General features: G+C 41.8%; 1 protein-coding gene across 2 annotated transcripts in view; it reads left to right on the top strand.

The window, feature by feature from the left end:
• Positions 1-21,382, top strand: part of golm1 (golgi membrane protein 1) — a 45,002-nt gene that overhangs the window by 6,704 nt on the left and 16,916 nt on the right. The window contains exons 2-3 of one of the 2 annotated variants that reach the window (XM_003216517.4): positions 12,570-12,723; positions 14,092-14,271. In XM_003216517.4, the coding sequence (XP_003216565.2) occupies positions 12,592-12,723; positions 14,092-14,271 (312 nt within the window). In that variant the 5' untranslated portion in view covers positions 12,570-12,591. The remainder of the gene's footprint in view (positions 1-12,569; positions 12,724-14,091; positions 14,272-21,382) is intronic. The other variant, XM_062972054.1, reaches the window with a different exon arrangement.

Below are 21,382 nucleotides of genomic sequence, written 5' to 3'. Positions count from 1 at the left end.
GTTCAAATCCAAAGAGTGGGGTGAGTTCTCATCCGTCAGCTCCAGCTTCCCATATGGGGACATGAGAGAAGGCTCCCACAGGCTGGTAAAACATCCAGGCATCCCCTGGACAACGTCCTTGAAAACGACCAATTCTCTCACACCAGATGTGACTTGCAGTTTATCAAGTCGCTCCTGACATGAAAAAAATTAAACATACCATATTTAAAAAGCAAAAACTAATTACAGTAGAGTCTCACTTATCCAACATTCTGGATTATCCAACGCATTTTTATAGTCAATGTTTTCAATATATCATGATATTTTGGTGCTAAATTCGTAAATACAGTAATTACAACATAGCATTAATGCATAATGAACTACTTTTTCTGTCAAATTTGTTGTATAACATGATGTTTTGGTGCTTAATTTGTAAAACCATAACCTATTTTGATGTTTAATAGGCTTTTCCTTAATCTCTCCTTATTATCCAACATATTCGCTTATCCAACATTCTGCCGGCCAGTTTATGTTGGATAAGTGAGAGTCTACTATACATGGATTTGTGAGGAATATGCTTTAACTATAACAAATGATAAATCTCTGCTGATCACACCAAAAATTACCTTCAATCAAATCTAAGGAACTTTTTAAAATTAAGACTAAAAATCTAAATTTCTTATTATAAAGTATTAAATGGTAACATTATACATTATTTTATAGCACATCTCTAAAAGAAAGTATATCTGATACAAATATAATCTATTTCTTATTTTTTAGAATTTAGAATTTTTTAAGAATACAAAAGATGACATAATACAATTTGTTTGACAGATGCTAAAAACCATTTTAATGCATATTAAACAGTAGCAAACAATAGCACAAATTGATAAATGCACACAGAGAATAGATTTATGTTATAAATCGAAGAAATATTCTCACAAAATGACAACATGATGATCAGTATGTAAGAATTTTAGTGTTCCAATAAGTTCTATTAAATATGATCATACACTGGTCAAAAATGCCTTTCATACCAGTCTAGGAGACATTTGGGAAGCCAAATTTTCCTGAATGTTTTTAAATGACATTTTTCATCACCCCTTACCCCATATTAAAAGAAGGCTGGGGGTTCTCACTTTGCCACCCCATTTGAGAACAGTGTTACTCCAGTTATATTCCCAGATAGGAACAGGAAGTTGATTTTTCTAATGTTGCACAAACCTAAGGTTGAGAAGTTGCAACCAAGAGAGTATGTTTGCAACTCTAAATTTCGCAGTACAGGAGAAAGCATCTCTTACTCCTTGTAGATGTGTTCTGTGATCTGAGCAGGATCTGAGGTTGGAAACAGACAGTAACATGGTAGAGCTGAGTGAATGTGCATGGCTCACAAGAAAGATGGAAAGATAACATAAAAAGAAGAAGCTTGAATGGGTCTAAGAGGTCATGGCTCTCTTTTCTGTTGCTTTCTATTTCTTTCACATTTTCAGGGGTGCAAACACTGTGTCCTATTCTTGGCTTGTGCTGATGTTTTTTACATTTTTTGTAAAAAGTTAAAGATTTATACGATCTGAAGAGAAAGCAGAGTATACTGTATGTTGTGTTTATATTGTTTGTTTTGATAAGGCCAATTGGCTGATTAATAAAACTGTTAAAGGACATTTTTTGTGTGATGAAACTAGAAATTCTAGTGCCATCTCCCATCTATTATCTTCCATCTGTTATGAACCTTTTATAAAATGGAGAGATCATAGAAGTTGAAAATCCATCCTTAGAATGACTTTCTGTTTAGTAATTCAGCATGTGCTTACCAGTCCTGTCTGCTTTTTTGTAATATATTAATTTTGTGCCTCTAGGGAAAGACTTTAAAGTTTTCATTATAAGAGCTCAAGCCCGTCATCTGTATGCACTTTCTGCCAGCTTTATGCTTTTGGTTATAAATTTTCGGACAATTGAACGGATTGCTAGCATTTATGTGTGGCAGCAGTTATTTAAATATCATTTGTAGCATATGGCAGACAAGAGTAGAATTTACTTATGGTATATTTTATTGGTATGCTTAACAGCCGAGTTAGATAAAGTGATAGACGTAATTTGCTTTCTTCCCCAGTTGGTGCCCCAATAAATAAATTTGGGGCAGGAGAGGAAGTGGAATATCAAAGGTGCTGATATTGTTCTTAATGAAAATTATTATTTTAAGGCATTAAGTGCTGGTTTTGAATGAGTGACAAACTATCTTTGCATAAGTCCTTGATTCTGTGGTTCCCAAACTTTGGTCTACCAGGTGTTTTTGTGATGACCCATGGGCCTTGTAGTCCTGCTCAGGACATTGTAATTCCTGATGAAGATGAAAACTTGGGTTTTTTACCTTCCCAGTCTGAACTGGATTCCTCTCAGCCAGATCTTTCCCAGGCAGATCTGGGAACCTTGCACCTGCAAGAAAGTTGTCTCCCAGAAGTATGTCAAACAAGCCCAGAGCCTACTTCTCCCGTGTTCTTGCGCCGGGAGTTTTGTAAACAACAGAGAAGTTTGGAATCAGCTTCGCGCAGGAGTGCGAGGATTGCAGCTAAGAATGTGGCCAATTAAGACTGCTTCTCGTGAGAATCTTTGGGGAGTCTCACATCTGGTCTCAGAGTTTAGCTTTCGGTTCTGATTCCCAGAGAACTGCTTCGGCGGGAAAGTTAGACTCTATTTAGGTGTTTTACCCGCGTAGTAACTTCGCGGAGTCAATTCGTCAGCCTACGGAGCGAGTTGTGTCTGGACAGCGCGCTCCGATTCAAGCCTCGCTCCTGCTCAAGCCTTGCCTTGCTATCCAGCCTTCGCCTTGCTTCCCAGCCTTTGTTTATCTACGGACCTTGCCTTGTTTCCCAGGATCAATCCTTGCCTTGTTCCACGGATTTTATCAAGTTATTCCACGGACCTTGTTCTTGTTCTTAGTTACCTTGTTCCACGTTCAAGCCTTGTTTCAAGTATCAAGTTATTTCCTAGCCTCGCTCAAGTTTCATGGACTAAAGGACCTTGTCATCTCCCCTCACTTTGCTTGGCAAAGTGAGTGTTTCGGTTATTGGATTACAACTTTGGACCTTAATATTTCTTATTGGACATTGCTTTTTTGGACTAATTCTGACCTTTCCTGAAAGGTCTAATTCTGGACTATTTTCTACACTTGTTTTTATTAACTTTATATATTCCTTCAATAAAGATATTAGATAGATTCTGGCCTCTGTGTATGGTTATTGGTGCTCTGCAGCCTGGGTCGTGACAGTTTGACTCCGCCACCCTAAGCACCAATTAACCTCGGCCAGAATGTCTACCGGAGTCGTACCTGGGCCGAGCGGCCAGCCGATTACCTACACCATCGACAAGGATGAGGTGGACCGAATCCGTGATAAGCTCAATGCACAGGATGGAGAAATAAGGGGTTTGAAGGAACGCGGAATTCGTCTTCCGGCCATGGCGTTGCCAACCAAGTTTACTGGAGAAGCTTCTAAGGTTCATGTCTTCCGTCGCCAATGTCAAGCTTATCTAGAGGCCCGTGCTGCCGAGTTTCCCCAAGAAGACATCAAAGTGGCATGGGTTTACAGTCTTCTAGACGGGCCAGCGGCCAGCTGGGCGACGGCACTGTACGACCAAGCCTCTCCACACCTAAGATCAGCGCAACACTTCTTGGACCACCTCAAGGAGACTTGGGGAATCGAGGACAATTTGGAGGCAGCCGGTCACAAACTCCGTCGCCTTTTCCAAGGAGACAGACCTATGTCTCAGTATATAGCCGAGTTCCGAGTGCTGGCCCACAACACCGGCTGGAACGATGTAGCCCTCAGGGGACAATTCCGGGAGGGTCTCAACATTGAAATGCTGGAAGAAATCTCCAAGGTGGATCCTCCCCAGACCCTCGAGGCACTCATTGATCAATGTTTACGGGCTGAAGTCATGATTGCCAACAGGAAACAGTGGGTTCGAGGCCAGGGCAGTAGAGCCGGGGCAAAACCCCCCGCTCCCGCCAGCGTTCAGCCACGTCCGGTCTGGAGACCCCCACCGCCAACCCCATACCCCAGAGGAGGCGAGGAGGTGCCGATGCAGTTGGGCAATGTGCGTCCCAGACTAGATGCCGCCGAGAAGGCCCGTCGTCAACGCTTAAACCTCTGCTGGTACTGCGGGAACGGGGGCCACTTCGCCAGAGAGTGCCCAGCCAAAGGGAAGCCTGCCGCCCGTCTTGCGGCGGCGTCCTCCACGGAGACGAAGACGTCTGAGCCGACTGGCACACAGCCGGCGGGGGAAGCCAACGACCGGGTGTAGAGAGGCTCGCCAACCCGGTCAAAAAATCCATCCAAGAGCCGCCAACCGGGGTCCTGTTCCTTCTCGTGGTCACATTATGGTCAGCAAAAAGGGGACCCGTCATGATCCACGCCATGATAGACTCTGGAGCTACCAACAATTTCATCGATAGAGAGTATGCCGACTCTCTGGGATTACAATATCATGATTTCAAGAATGCCCGTGTGGTGCAAGCCATAGACGGCCGCCCCCTCAAGACGGGCCCCGTAAGTCAGTGGTCGGAACCCACCAGGATGTGGATAAGGGAACATATGGAAGAGATTTCCTTCTTTGTTACCGAGGTCCCCCATTTCCCTGTGATTTTGGGAATTCCATGGCTGACTCTCCACGACCCTAACATCTCCTGGTCCAACAGAGAACTGCAGTTTGCTTCACCGTACTGCCAAAACCATTGCCTCGTAGCCAAGGTATGCCATGCCACAGACACCGAGCCCATCATCACCTTGCCAAAGAAGTACTCCGAGTATTGGGATGTATTCAATGAGAAAGAAGCCGAAAAATTACCCCCACATAGACCTTATGACTGTGCCATTGACTTGGTGGAGGGGGCCCCGATCCCGCGAGGGCATCTCTACTCCCTGACTGAACCAGAGCAAGAAGCTCTCAGGGAATTCCTAGAGACAAACCTTCGCAAGGGATTCATCAGACCCTCTCAATCCCCAGCCGCCTCTCCAGTGATGTTTGTGAAGAAGAAGTCAGGGGAACTACGCTTGGTGGTGGACTACAGAGCATTGAACAATATCACCAAGCGGAACAGCTATCCCCTGCCCTTAATCTCGGATCTACTGGATCGGCTTCGAGGAGCCAAGGTTTACACCAAGCTGGATCTTCGGGGGGCTTACAACTTAGTTCGCATCAGGGAAGGGGACGAGTGGAAGACCGCCTTCCAGACCAAATTCGGATTATTCGAGTCCCGAGTTATGAATTTCGGTTTATGCGGAGCCCCCGCAACGTTCCAGCATTTTGTCAATGACATTTTTCAGGACTATCTAGACAGGTTCTTGATAATCTACCTGGACGATTTTTTGGTGTTTTCTAGATCACAATCAGAACATGAGAACCACGTCAAAATGGTGTTACAACGATTGCGGGATCATGGACTTTATGCCAAGCTGGAAAAATGCGCCTTTGATCTACAAGAGGTAGATTTCCTTGGTTACCGCATCTCGCCTCTAGGGCTTTCCATGGATCCAGCCAAGGTTTCAGCAGTATTGGAATGGCGGGCGCCAACTAACAAGAAAGAGGTGCAGCGTTTCTTGGGGTTCGCGAACTATTACCGCAAGTTCATTCCAGATTTTGCCCGCTGGTCCGACCCCATCACTAGCTGCATCCGTGGAAAGCAGCCTTTCCGCTGGACTGATCAAGCAGAGAAAGGGTTCCAGCAACTAAAGAAACTATTCACCTCCCAGCCAATTCTACAGCACCCAAATCCTGGAACCCCTTTTGTGGTGCAAGCGGACGCCTCTGATGTGGCAATTGGGGCTGTACTCTTACAACCGGTGGGAGATCACCTCCATCCCTGTGCCTTTTATTCTCGTCAACTAACCACACCAGAGAGGAATTACACCATTTGGGAAAAAGAACTACTGGCCATAAAGGCAGCCTTTGAAACTTGGAGACATTGGCTAGAAGGGGCCAAATTTCCCATTGAAGTCCACACTGATCATCGTAATCTAGAACATCTAAGAACTGCCCGCAAACTAAATCAGAGGCAGCAACGTTGGGCTTTATTCTTTGAACGTTTCAACTTCCAGATCCATTATGTGACCCCAGCCCAAACCAAGCAAGCAGACGCCCTGTCACGTAAACCGGAATACGCTGCAGGACGCAAGGAGACCTTTGAATCCCAACTGCTACAACCCGAGAACTTTGCCACGCTCACGGTGGGGAACACCAAATCCATTCCCATTGGTTCAACTTCCCCTACTCCAGGACCCATCTGTGCTCAAGAAATCAGGGCTAGTCAGCAAGCAGATGCCTGGGCGCAGGACCAACTTCGCCAAGGTCTGCATTTTCCCTTTTCGCTTAAAGATGGGCTGCTCTGCTATAGAAATCATGTTTATATCCCACCCGGACCGGGCAGGGAAAAAGCGCTTCGTCTGTGTCATGACTGCAAACCAGCAGGACACTTCGGACTATTTAAAACTATGCATTTGATCCTAAGGGATTTTTGGTGGCCCAAGATCCGCAAGGATGTGGAAAAATATGTCAACACCTGCCCAGTATGCCAGCGCTCCAAGATACGAAGGGAGAAGCCCTCAGGGCTTTTACACCCCCTTCCTACCCCATCTCGCCCATGGGAAATAATTTCCGCGGATTTCATCACTGACCTACCACCTTCCTGTGGATTCACCACGATCTTGGTGGTGGTGGACCTTTTCACCAAGTTAGCCCATTTCATTCCCTGCGAAGGCCTCCCCACGGCCAAAGAAACTGCGGATCTATTTCTTCAACATGTTTTCAGACTACATGGATTGCCCAAGAGTTTAGTCACAGACCGTGGATCTCAATTCACCTCTCGTTTTTGGAAGGCACTACAAAAACTATTGGGCATAGACTCTCGCTTATCTTCAGCTCATCATCCCCAAACAGATGGGCAAACGGAGCGCACCAATGCCACTTTGGAGCAGTATCTTCGCTGTTATGTAAACTACCAACAGGACAATTGGGCTTCTCTGTTACCACTGTCTGAGTTTGCCTACAACAATGGAGTTCAAGCTTCTACAAAAGAAACGCCGTTCTTTGCAAACTACGGCTTCCATCCACGTTTCTTCCCCCCTGTCATTGAAACTTCAGAAGTTCCCGCAGCAGAGGATTGGCTGCAGGAACTCACAGCGGTGCAACAACTTTTGCTCCAGCAACTGGACCAAGCCAAGGAGGACTATAAACGCCACGCTGACAAACATCGCCAGCCGGGCCTCGAAATCAAGGTAGGAGATCGGGTTTTCCTGTCCACTCGCTTTCTGCCCTCCCACCGCCCTTGCCGGAAGTTAGATGCCCGTTTCATTGGCCCCTATCCAGTGGTGGCGCAATTAAACCCCGTGACTTTCAAACTCCAACTTCCGCGTTCAATGCGCATTCACCCAGTGTTTCACCGTTCCCTGCTCCTTCCGGCGGATGGTGTACGACCTGATACAGACCAACCGGCCCCCCCTCCTGTTTTGATGAATGGGGAGGAGGAGTTCGAGGTTGAGGACATTTTGGATTCTCGCTTTCACCGCCGCCGCCTACAATATCTCATTGACTGGGTGGGTTTTGGCCCTGAGGAACGCTCTTGGGAAGACGCCTCCACAGTCCATGCTCCTGATCTAACCCGTCGCTTTCATCAGACCTATCCCACCAAACCGCGACCTCGCGCCTCGGGGAGAGGGCCCCAGTTTGGGAGGGGCCTTGAGGAGGGGGATAGTGTGATGACCCATGGGCCTTGTAGTCCTGCTCAGGACATTGTAATTCCTGATGAAGATGAAAACTTGGGTTTTTTACCTTCCCAGTCTGAACTGGATTCCTCTCAGCCAGATCTTTCCCAGGCAGATCTGGGAACCTTGCACCTGCAAGAAAGTTGTCTCCCAGAAGTATGTCAAACAAGCCCAGAGCCTACTTCTCCCGTGTTCTTGCGCCGGGAGTTTTGTAAACAACAGAGAAGTTTGGAATCAGCTTCGCGCAGGAGTGCGAGGATTGCAGCTAAGAATGTGGCCAATTAAGACTGCTTCTCGTGAGAATCTTTGGGGAGTCTCACATCTGGTCTCAGAGTTTAGCTTTCGGTTCTGATTCCCAGAGAACTGCTTCGGCGGGAAAGTTAGACTCTATTTAGGTGTTTTACCCGCGTAGTAACTTCGCGGAGTCAATTCGTCAGCCTACGGAGCGAGTTGTGTCTGGACAGCGCGCTCCGATTCAAGCCTCGCTCCTGCTCAAGCCTTGCCTTGCTATCCAGCCTTCGCCTTGCTTCCCAGCCTTTGTTTATCTACGGACCTTGCCTTGTTTCCCAGGATCAATCCTTGCCTTGTTCCACGGATTTTATCAAGTTATTCCACGGACCTTGTTCTTGTTCTTAGTTACCTTGTTCCACGTTCAAGCCTTGTTTCAAGTATCAAGTTATTTCCTAGCCTCGCTCAAGTTTCATGGACTAAAGGACCTTGTCATCTCCCCTCACTTTGCTTGGCAAAGTGAGTGTTTCGGTTATTGGATTACAACTTTGGACCTTAATATTTCTTATTGGACATTGCTTTTTTGGACTAATTCTGACCTTTCCTGAAAGGTCTAATTCTGGACTATTTTCTACACTTGTTTTTATTAACTTTATATATTCCTTCAATAAAGATATTAGATAGATTCTGGCCTCTGTGTATGGTTATTGGTGCTCTGCAGCCTGGGTCGTGACAGTTTTCAAGATCAACTTTCAGAAGCCCCAACCTGCCTGACCAGCATTCAGGAATTCTGGGAGCTGAAGTCTAAAGTGTCTAGACCAGTGATTTCCAAAGTGGGCGCTACCGCCCCCTGGTGGGCGCTGCGGCGATCCAGGGGGGCGGTGATGGCACCTATTAGGACACGGAGGCAGGGCCAGGGGAGGGGCGGGGCCTCTTTCCAAGTGCCGGAGACAGGGCTGAGCACCTGAGGCGCCTGTTAGGACACAGGGGGCGGAGCTAGAGGAGTGGGCGTGACTTCTTCACAAGAGCTCAAAACAGGGCTGAGAATCTATACCTCTCCTGAGGCACTTGTTGGGACACAGAGGGCAGAGCTAGGGAAGGGGGCAGCGCCTCCTTCCAAGAGCCTGAGACAGGGCTGTGCCTCTATACCTCTCCTGAGAGGCCTTTTAGGACTAAAGGGCGGGGCTAGGGGCGGGGCCTCTTCCCAAGAGCATGAGACAGGGTTTAGCCTCTGTATACCTCTCCTGAGGCGCTTGTTAGAACACGGGGGCAAGGTATAGAGGTTCAACCCCATCAGGCACTTGGGAAGAGGCCTACCCCCTCCTCTAGCCACACCCCCTGTGTCCTGGCAGGCACTGCAGGACAGGGGTAGAAGCTCAGCCCTGCCTTAGAGCTTGTAACTCCGCCCATCCCAGTCCTGGCCACCCATTTGTGGCCCCGCCCACCTCCCCTCCCCCTTCCAGCTCTGCATCTTGGACTAGGGGAAGGCTCAGCCCCACCTACTTGAGCAGGAGCCACCCCCCCAAGCCACGCCCCACTTTCCAGGGGGCGCTAAGTAATATTTTTTCTGGAAAGGGGGAGGTAGGCCAAATAAGTTTGGGAACCACTGGTCTAGACTAAGGTTGGTAATCACTGCTTTAAATCTCTTCAGCAACAATTGTTTCTGCTCTTACTGAAAACAGTTAGGAACATAATACCGTGTTTCCCCTAAAATAAGACCTCCCCAAAAAATAAGACCTAGTAGGGGTTTGGGGGGATTGCCAAATATAAGGCCTCCCCTGAAAGTAAGACCTAGCAACTAAGAATGGGACCTTCCAGGCTGCAGCAGAGTTCCATTGGGGAGCATGGCTGCAGGGCAGAAGCAGCATTCATATGCACTGGAGGGAGGGAGGGAGAGTGCTTGCTTTCTGTGCCTCCCTGGCTGGCCTTGCCTCCCACGCATCCCCCAGCCGCCAATGCATATACATGGCTCGAAGACCTCGCTGCCGCTGCTTTCTTCCTTCCGAGACATGGCTCCGTCCTGGCCACACTCAGAGACTTCTGATTGGTTCCTGGTGCCAGGGCGAGGGAGGGTGGGAGGGAAGGAGGAGGAGGGCTTGAACACCCTTCCCACTCTGCTCCTTCTGCTTCTTAAAGGCACAGGACGCATTGGGATTCTCCTCACATTCTTATTCCTATGCCATGAAACCTATTATTTTATACTATTGTTCTATTACCATATTATTATCATCATATTCTGTTATTATTACTATATCTCATTATTATATTATCCTATTAATATATTTTATATCATTATATTATATTTTTCTATGATTATATCATTATATTATTCTATTATATTTTCATATTATTATTTTGTTATTATTATATTCCATTTTATATTATCCTATTAATATATTTTATATCATTATATTCTATTAAAGTATTCTATTATTCTATTATATTATCATATTATTATTATTATATTATTATCATATTCTGTTATTATTATATCCTATTATTATATTATCCCATTAATATATTTTATATCATTATATTATTATTCTATTATTATTCTACTATATTATCATATTATTATTATTATTATTATTATTATTATTATTATATTCATCATTCATGACTACATTGAAACTAGAATAGAGAGAAATCAGTGTGGTAACCTTGTGAAACCTAAACTGCAAGAGGTACCATAAATTGTTGTACATGTAAATAATGGTAGTAACAAGAAATTCTTGATAGGATTCACAGTTTGTTTGGTTATGCTGGTTTGTGATGACAACTACTTTACAGTATATAATAAATGTTCATTTTGTTGTTCAACAATAAATGTGAGCTCTTCTTCATGGAAAAATAAGACACCCCCTGAAAATGAGACCTAGTGCATCTTTGGGAGCAAAAATTAATATAAGACCCTGTCTTATTTTCGGTAGCATTTCCACCTGACTTTCTGTCGAAGCTGATGAAAGTAACTGGCCAGAAGATACAGGAATTTGTAATCCACCAAAGTGACTTTTGCAAGTTCTGGTCATATTTGTACCAGTAAAGTTTTTGACCTTAGACATTTTGCACATGTATATTTGTTTGAAATAAACGTAACGGTATTTAAGGACAAATGTGGGTGGTAAAGCTGATGTTAAATCTAATACTGGATATTAGCATTGTTACCTTCAGTAAAACTAATGTTATTTTTTCCTCTGTTTTATTAATATCCTTTATTTCATGTTTCTTTTATGGGTGTTTTAATGCAAAGCAATTAATATTTAACCTCTTAGTAAGTGCTTACCCTGTTTCCCCAAAAATAAGACATCCCCTGAAAATAAGACCTAGTAGAGGTTTTGCTGAATTGCTAAATATAAGGCCTCCCCCGAAAGTAAGACCTAGCAAAGTTTTTGTTTGGAAGCATGCCCGCCAAACAGAACACCAGACCATGCAGGATCAGTAAATGTACACACCATAGATTGTTGTACATGGAAATAATGGTAGTAACAAGAAATTATTGATAGGATTCACAGCTTGTCTGGTTATGTTGGTTTGTGATTACAACTGTTGTACAGTATATAATATAATAAATGTTCATTTTTTTTGTTTAACAATAAATGTGAATACTTCATGGAAAAATAAGATATCACCTGAAAATAAGACCTAGCACATCTTTGGGAGCAAAAATTAATATAAGACACTCTTATTTTCGGGGAAACACGGTATGTCTTTAAGATTATGTCCACATATACTTTTAGAAAGAAGTTTAACAGTTCATAAGTTCATAGCACTCCAGCATTGCTCTTGAATCCCTTTCTGTTTATACTGAGTGCTACAAAATGGACCACTTTTGAAAAGGAGTACTAACATCACTTCTAATTTAGAGGTGCACGCTCCTTCACAGACTTCAGGATCTTTGTCCACAAGAAGCAAGAATGCATTTCAACATATGTATGTAGTAGAGAGCTAAGATGAGAGATTCATACAGATCAGGTGTAAGGGACAATGATTTCAAAGTGAGAAAAAATATTATATCACTAGGGTAATTTAACCTATTGATTGATTTCAGAAACAAAGGCTGATTAGTATATGAGTGAGCGAGCAGGATATTCTAGTAATCTTCAGGTAGTGGCAGGGGAAGATCTTGCCTGAAGTTACCCTGAGGAGCTCTTGTTGTCAGTGTGAGTTCGCAATGCTGTACTAGCTAGATGGACCAATGATCTGGCTCAATATATAGCAAATTTCCATGTTTCTGTAAATTCCCACACGCAGTTGAAAACTATCAATGAGTAACTTGTCTGAAATGAACAAGGCTTAACTGCTTAATATTTACAGTTTGTTTTAATAATTATCGCATTCAAGATAGTATAATAAATATAACAAATAGCAAGTGCAAACTGTTTTTTTACAGAAGTATCTGTTTGTAAAAATACATTTATATATCAGCTGTTGTAAAATAAGAAAGCTGAAATGTCTAAGCATATTTAATTGTTGACATCAACAGGGTTTAATTTTAAAATAGGAAAAGCATTTCTGTACAGCAGTTGGGATGCCTTTGGTTCTACTATCAATTGGAAATTTAAATATTCAATGAAAGAAAGTATAAACCTGTCTTTTCCTTTTAACCAGCAGAGATTGTGGTCTTACGCATATGATGGTGGGACTAGGGAACAGTCGTCGTGGGATGAAGTCTCCACCTCTTCTGGTAGCAGCGCTAGTGGCCTGCATAATTGTTTTGGGATTCAATTACTGGATTGCAAGTTCCCGAAGTGTTGATTTACAGGTATTGCTATATTGTTGGTTTTCAAGCTGACTGAACTGGCAATGTGTGTTTTTCTCTAATTGTTTCAGTCTAACAGGTAATACCTGAAGTTTAAAAAACACACTTTGAGATCTATGTACCTGACAGATAGTTGGATGTTAACCATGAGAACAAACAGGAAAATGGAAGAAAAGTATCTGAGATAAGACTATAGCTGAAGTAAATAATACTGCATTCTTCTTAATCAGGAAATTCTGTGTTGCCCAGTATTTATATAGATATAAAATCACTTTTCTGTTTGTTTCTGAGCCTATGCTCATGCACATATATCTGCATGCAGAAATAGACCTAGTGCGAAAGCTAGACTTGTCTGTTTTAATCAGTAGAGAAAATCCCGAGTTACAAACATCCAATAATACGGAGTTTATGGTATAGTATGGGGTGTAGTATTAGTTAGGCCTATTTTTAATAGTATCAAGCAAGGAGAATTTACATTTATCCAACACCTACCAATCTCCATGGGTGCCGATTAACTGAGAGTGTGCTGTATTAGAAAACTGAAAAAAAAAATGTTTTGATTACCCACTTCATCTTAGGAGCACTATATCAGACAGACCTCGAGTTACCAACATCTAACTTAAAAATGACTCATAGTTAAAAATAGGGGTCAGACAACAGGAAGTGAGAGAAATCTACCCCTCAAAGGGGAAATTCACTCCTGAAAGTGTTATCATGGGGGAAAGGAGTCTCCACTGAAGCTTTACCACCAATTCCTGCTTTTAAAACAAGGCAAATATTTCAAAATCCAGAAAGTGAGGTGAAATCTTCTGAACAGCGGCACAGAAAGCAAAGGATACACCACAGGGGTGTTAACCCTTCCCTATGCTATCCAATGCTTAAACATACATATTTTGGGCTGGAGTTACACTTTAAAATGTACCTGTTCCGACTTACAAACAAATTCAACTTAAGAACAAACTTGCAAGCTCTATCTTGTTCATAATGTGGGGACTGCCTGTATATGAAGATTGTTCTCCAGTTTCCTGGTGCATTGATTTTGCTCTTCTGCATTGTTATTCATGTCTGCTGCATTATTATTACCAGTGATATATTCTTCTCCATCTGTTGCCCATTTTCTCAAATTCTGTGATATCACTGCAATTCACAGCAGAAAGGACCCCTCAGTAACTGGTTTGTGTGTATAGATTTTATACTAACCCTGTCTGTCTGTCTGTCTATCTATCTGGATGCTAAGTCCAGATAGAGAAACACATTCAGTTTGCTTTCTTTAAGGACAGAATAAGAAATAAAATTCTGATTACAGATATTATGCAGACAGGCTTTTCAAAGACTCCCCCCCCCCTAATTTTTGCATCCACTGTTTCATAGAATCGTATAATGGAATTAGAAAGCAGAGTCCGCAGGGCAGCAGCGGAAAGAGGTGCTGTGGAACTGAAAAAGAATGAATTCCAAGGGGAGCTACAGAAGCAGAGGGAGCAGATAGACAAAATCCAGTCTATACATAATTTCCAAATGGAAAGCACCAACAAAATCCACAGAGATGAGAAGGTAGGGGAAGTTTCTCTCTGTTAACTTTACTCTGGCCATCACAATATGATTTTTCATTAACATATAAACATCACGTTTATTTAATTTACTGTTAGAGCTTGAATTGTTAGCACTGTCTCTGTTCTAGAATAATAAAAAAGTCTTGCTTACTTTGAGAATAAGGGACCTTTAACACGTATAAGCCAAGCATGGATTAAGTTCTGGAAGGATAAACATGCCGTTTCTTGGGAGGTGTGGAAAATACAAGAAGAAAGTACTCCACTGATGTAGTGAGAAAATGATTCAGGAGGCTGTGACAGTAACAAAATTCGACATCCAAATTCCAAAGAGTTTGCAGTGATCACGCTTGTGGGAATGAAGTTCCCATTTCATAATGCAGTGACCTTTTGGCAATTCTGTCATATTACAATTCCAGTATCTGAAAAGAACCAAAATAGACTACAAAACTGAGTTTGCAATGGAAGTTCACTCTATATTTTTGATACACACACATTAATCAAGCTAAAGTAAATTTGTTATTTGGTTTTGTGAAGGGGCCATGCACAGGTCTGATAGGTTGGCTATTGTTTCAGTCAAGAAATTACTCTTCTCCTTTCTAGAGTAGCTTTCCAAACATTAGAAAACCCGATTGGACCATAGCGTTCAGGGCAAAGCAGCTTTTCTAAAGCAAGGATAAATGGATGACGAGGATTAATATACCACATTTGATTTGAGGCAGGATTTGATTTGATGCCCAGGGGACATTGCCCGGATGTGTGACTGTCCTGTTGGGAGGCGTATTTCATGTCAATGCAAGCTAGAGCTGACAGACGGGAGTTCACCTGACAAGAACATACTGCAAGTTTCTTCAAGTGTTATAGAATTGGCTGTCTGCAAGGATGTTGCCCAGGGGACATTGCCCGGATGTGTGACTGCTGGCAGGCTTATTTCATGTCAATGCAAGCTAGAGGTGACAGACGGGAGCTCACCCGACAAGAACATACATATCTTTTGCAGTTGCCGGTGGAAAGGTTGATGTAAGCACACTTTCTCCTTCATCAGAAAGTGCACACAGCCCCCTGTTTGCAGGTAGACTTGTATGCAGCCAAGGAAGCCTGACATCAACATGATAATTATTGTTCCTCCATTGATGAAGCCCTTGTGACCTGAAAATGCAAATGGATATATGGTATTGAAGAATTCGTGGGAATGGAAGAAAGCTTTTCAGCTTTAATTCACTGAAATACAATTATCTATTTAAATAATGAAACAATTATGCTTTCAGCAATAACTAACTGAAATGGTGAGAAATGTTAGCGGTGCTAGAAGTTACAGTTCAGCAATATATCTGTGGCATACTTTGGTGACTGACAAAACATGGGTCCCTACACAACTACAAAACAAGTTGCTTCATTCTGTCCAGGTCAGTTGGCCATCTGCCTATGCTGATAAGATAATCAAGCAGGTTTGGTCTCCTTGCAGAATGGTTTTGGAAGTTAGTACAAGAAGCAACTTAAATTGCAATCACAAGGATTGTGAACCTTCACTCATTTCCTGAGGCTGATGAGGTCATACTTATTGTCAAGCCTCATAGAGGCTTTTACTGTTTTCTTTATTGAGGCTCAGTTGTCCCTTTAGTTAGAATGGGTTCATTTCCTTTTTGTATAGTTTTCTGTGGGGGGGGGGGGGCACACCTTAATTAGACCTTGTCTCTTTAAGACCCCCCCCCCCCCCCCCCCGAGATTGCAGTCCTCTTCAGCAACTCCTTTGCAGTTAGTCAGTCTAAGGTTGCCAAGGAGCTTAGAGGTTGCAACATTTTCCACGTCTAAGGTTAAGAAGACTCAGTCAAAGATTAAGGAAACCCAGTTTAAGACTTGGTAAACAAGCTTTAAGTATCAAGGAACCAGGTTTGCAGTTGAAAGATTAAAAAAGTCTTAACAGGAGGTGTTAACAAAAGTCGAAGCCAGACAATGGACACAGAAGAGAGGCTAGAAAAAGGATATCTTCAGAAAAAATCAAGGGAAACCCAGTTAAGTTCTGAGCTTCCATTTGTTCTTTCAAGGGAGGACTTAGGGTACTGATATTCAATACAATTAAATTCCTTTTTTGTTTACTGTTACACCTTTTGTTGTGAGTTTCTTGCTGAGAATAGGGCATCTGAGAGAATTAGCTCGGGGAGCAGAACTTATGCAAGATGCTTTGGAGACAATTCTACTCATAGACTCTTTAGTGGTTGTTGCTATCATCTCAAGATCAGATTGTCATTAGATAACAGCTACTGGTCAGTCTGACTCTGGATATTAACTTTTCTCTGATTTTGTCAAACACATGCAATTTAAGCAGAGATCATAAGAAGATTATTTATAATAAATACCATCCTATTAGGTTGTTGATCCTGGATCTACCAAGACACACAAAATAGCATAAAGTAGCTGGAGCTCTGGACTGTCGCATCAGTTCTCCTTCACTTTCATCCACTCCTTATAACCCATCCTTTTCTAATGCATATTGTGTGGTAGCATGTGAACAGACAAGGAAGATTTTACTGTTGTCATGACTGCAGAGATCCTTCCACCCTCAAATTATGCAACACATTAATGGGGCAGACTTTCTCATCCAGAAGACTCTGGAGAGTAGAGTCAGGATCTAATAAACTCTAACAGGCTGAAGTAGACTTCTTCAACCAGAAAAGAAAAACAACCTTAACAGGATACTTGGCTACTTTTTCTCCTGGTCAATTACTATTTTTTTCACATGGCCTAAGATGCTCTGATATCCTCCTGTCATTGGGCCTTTCATTATGTTTTTGTTCATTGCCTCTAATAACAATAATATATGTCTTCTAGCACACCATTGTTCATAAAAGGCATGGTTTCTAAAAACAGTACATGTTCCAGTGGAAGGCCTGAGGTTTCCACTCTCTCTTCCCCCCTCCTCAGGACTTAGTCCTATACTTGAGGCCCAGTTGGCTATCTCGTATCTATGTAAAGCACCTATGTGAATCTTAACCCATCCAAAGAAGTAATTAACATGCTGCTGTTTATATAATGATTAATTTCAAGAAAGCCAGATTTAGATAAATGCTTGAAAATCTGCAAACAGGATGGATATGAGCCTGAGCCTTTGTAGATAAATTTCAGATTTCCTTAGCCTTTTACGAGTCATGGAAAATTGTTCAGCCAGCCTCATGTTTAATGCTTTTATTGAGGAGTCTCTTCAACCTATTATTCTGGTGGTGGTTGCATTTTGATTTGGAGCCTGCATTCTGTGTCTAAGACATGAATGTAACTACCCCATAAAGCAGTGGTTCCCAACCTATGGGTCCCCAGGTGTTTTGGCCTACAACTCCCAGAAATCCCAGCCAGTTTACCAGCTGTTAGGATTTCTGGGAGTTGAAGACCAAAACATCTGGGAACCCACAGGTTGAGAACTACTGCCATAAAGATTTCAATACATTTGCCCTAAGCTTCCGTCTATGAAGGTTAAGTTTCTCACAGCCTTTACATCCATTAGAAGAGTTTCAGAGCTTGGGGACTCTTTCCATAAAAAAAACATCTGTTTAGTTTTGAAAATTACGCTGTCACATTCTGAATAGACCCATGTTTTCTCCCATAGAATCATAGAATAGTAGAGTTGGAAGAGACCTCATGGGCCATCCAGTCCAACCCCCTGCTAAGAAGCAGGAAATCGCATTCAAAGCACCCCCGACAGATGGCCATCCAGCCTCTGCTTAAAAGCCTCCAAAGAAGGAGCCTCCACCACAGTCCGGGGGAGAGAGTTCCACTGTCGAACAGCCCTCACAGTGAGGAAGTTCTTCCTAATGTTCAAGTGGAATCTCCTTTCCTGTAGTTTGAAGCCATTGTTCCGTGTCCTAGTCTGCAGGGCAGCAGAAAACAAGCTTGCTCCCTCTTCCCTATGACTTCCCTTCACGTATTTGTACATGGCTATCATGTCTCCTCTCAGCCTTCTCTTCTGCAGGCTAAACATGCCTAGTTCTTTAAACTGCTCCTCATAGGGCTTGTTCTCCAGACCTTTAATCATTTTAGTCGCCCTCCCAATGACTAACATGGTCTTTCACCAGAGTCATCTGGAGAACTGATCCACATCTTTACCCCCATTTTGTCCCATATCTTGCTTTTCCTCTGAAAAAGAGTGAGGCAAGCATTATGAAAGAAGAGTAAAGCAAAGTCCTTTTAGGATCAGGTGTCTACATATATTTCCTGCCTACTATTTTGGGTAAAAAGGTCTCATCTCCCTCTTTGGCCAGATGTTTTAAGGATTTTTGTGTTTTAAAATGACTGTAGGGTTTTGTTTGGTCAAAAGAAACCACAGTTGAATGTTTTGAATGCAGAGATGAGCAGGGGAAAATATTGTTGCAAACAGACATTAAAACTTTTGAAATTACTGTGAGCATCCATTCTTGTATACACAGAAGACATCAAGATACCCTAATTTGGAAACATTCCCAAACTGATTTATTTGATCATTTTGTGATATACTTATGATTCTTTTGAATTTTCTACTAATTTTCTTTCTAATAACAACCCTTTGTTCTTGGCTATGAGAGGAAGTAGAAGAGGCACTATGGGTCCTTAGCATAAATACATTTTTAGTCATGTGATCCTTCCTAACTTTGGAGGCTATGAGTTATCCTACATATGGATATCACCTTCCCTGCTGACAAGAATAGCTCTTAAATTGTTAATATCTAGGTTTTCTAAAGGAGATAATCTTTCCAAAGCTAATGAAAACAGAAAGTCATGAAATAGATTATTTATTCTGAATTTAACAACACTACAGTTGTATTTTATAGTCTCATTTGCTATCCTGTTAATGGATAAAGTAGATCTAGCACACCATGAAATTCAAATCAAAGAAGCACATTCATAATGGAAATCTGGGACAAGTTCCCTAATTACTAAAAACTGAAAATAAATACTCTGCTCCATCCCTGAATCTCAGGATATCAAGTAGTACTTTTTAAAAAGCGGATTCAATCTTTAAAAGCTCTGGAAAAAAGAACAGAATTACTGATTATTCTGTTTTACACTGAAGCTATGAGTGAGGCTATGGCTGAGGTGGGATTTGGTTCTCTGGTTTTAGACTCTACCTTGGGTATAGATTTAGTGGGTGACTTAGAACTTGCCATTCTTTCTCAGTGACAATGTCATGTCTGCAAAATGAGAATGAAGATGACCTGTTTTGGAAGGTGATAGAGGTAATGAATGAAGAAAGAATTCTGAATCAATTTAAAAAACAAAGTGAGCAGTGAGATCTGTTCTTTGTAAACATGTTCAGAAAGGACCTGTTGTCCAAAGATTAGTAAAAACAATGTGCATCTATTTATGAATCTATGGTAGTTGTCTTGTTATACCTGTTTCTGAAAAAAGGTTTCATTTTAGATTCGAATAGGATTATATTCATCTATGGATATGCTACTGTTATTAACATCTTTGCAGTTTCTCAAGAGTCATAGAGAGTTAAAAGTTATACTTGTGATCACTGGCAACTCTGCACTGGGGCCCATTCATACTCTGAGAGTTTGCCACATATATTGCTTATATGATTTTCAGGTGTCACTCTTCCTGCAAGAACTCATTGCAAAAATTAAATATCGGCATGTTCAAGGTGCTATTTCTACAGCTGACATCTAGTTCTGTTTGCACTATAGACTAGCTCAGCCTAGATCATAATAAATTATTACACACTGGTTCTGACACAGATATGCTATTTATACACAGTAAAGTAGTTTGTACGTACATTGTCTAGACTACACAGGTGTTCTTTCCCCAGGAAATTTCTAGCTAGAAATAATATTCCATCTGCCCACCAGCTGGGGCAAGATATTTTCTGCACAGCAAGTGATAGTTCTGCTTTGTGATCAGACATCTGAGCACCAGTTATAAATGAAGGAATCTATTTTTTCTTTTACATGAACAAGGGCTTGCTTTAGAATTTATCGTTTTTATGTAAAAGACACAATAAAAGGAGCTAATACAATATCTCTTCTGTATTTCCCCTTTCACCATGTTCATTTTATCTAGGTTTTACAACATTCATTTTATTAGGAAAAAGCCCAAAATATTTTTAGAATATGTTACATTTGTTTATGTGGAGGTTTTAATCGTCACATAGAACTTTCAATAAATGATTAAAGCAAAGTTTGGAGAAAAAGGCTGAATGTTTAGGTACAAAGATTAAATAAATAAATAAAAAATTATTTGAAATTGATACTGTGATAAAAAAGTGGATTAAGATAATTTTTGAATGATTCATTGTAGAACAAAGTACTATTGAAAACAGTGCTTCTTTCTACATCACGAGATCAGCCCACGAGAACCTTAAGATCATCCGGGGAGGCCCTGCTCTCGATCCCACCTGCCTCACAAGCGCGGCTGGTGGGGATGAGAGACAGGGCCTTCTCGGTGGTGGCTCCTCGGCTGTGGAACTCCCTCCCCAGTGACATCCGGCAGGCTCCATCCCTTCTGGGGTTTAGAAAGAAGCTGAAGACCTGGCTATGTGCGCAAGCGTTTAATTAATGAACTCAGCGTTGACATTGATTGGATTAAGGCTCTTGCACAAGGTCTGATGGATGACTGGCATATATGTTTGGTGTTGCACTGTGTTAAATCTTTTATATATTGTATTGTATTATGTTATTTAAGTATTTTAACTGTTGTATTATTTTATTGTATTTTGATATACTGGTATTGATCCTGCCAGTTGTGTAAGCCGCCCTGAGTCCCCTCGGGGAGAAGGACGGGGTAGAAATATTGGAAATAAATAAATAAATAAATAAATAAATCACTTGGGGCTTAATTCAAAACAAATTCAGTTTTGTTTTCTGCAAAATCATCTCAAGATTTAAGGCATCATCCGAAAATACATCACACAGTCCTAGACACTTGGGAAGTGTTCGACTTGTGACTTTGTGATACGAAATCAAGCATATCTCTCTTGTTTGCTGTGTCATAATAAAATAATAGTAATTATTATTATTATTATTATTATTATTTATTACCCGTGACTTGAGATGGATTTTTCTCAAGATTTAAGGTATTTTTTCAATAGAAAATAATAATTTATTATTACCTGCCACTTGAGGTGGATTTTTATTTCATGTCAGGAGCAA

The sequence above is a fragment of the Anolis carolinensis genome, chromosome 2, assembly GCF_035594765.1.
Source record: "Anolis carolinensis isolate JA03-04 chromosome 2, rAnoCar3.1.pri, whole genome shotgun sequence".
Classification (NCBI taxonomy): domain Eukaryota; kingdom Metazoa; phylum Chordata; class Lepidosauria; order Squamata; family Dactyloidae; genus Anolis; species Anolis carolinensis.
Note: the sequence above shows the minus strand (reverse complement) of the source record. Positions and strands in the feature narration are given on the sequence as shown.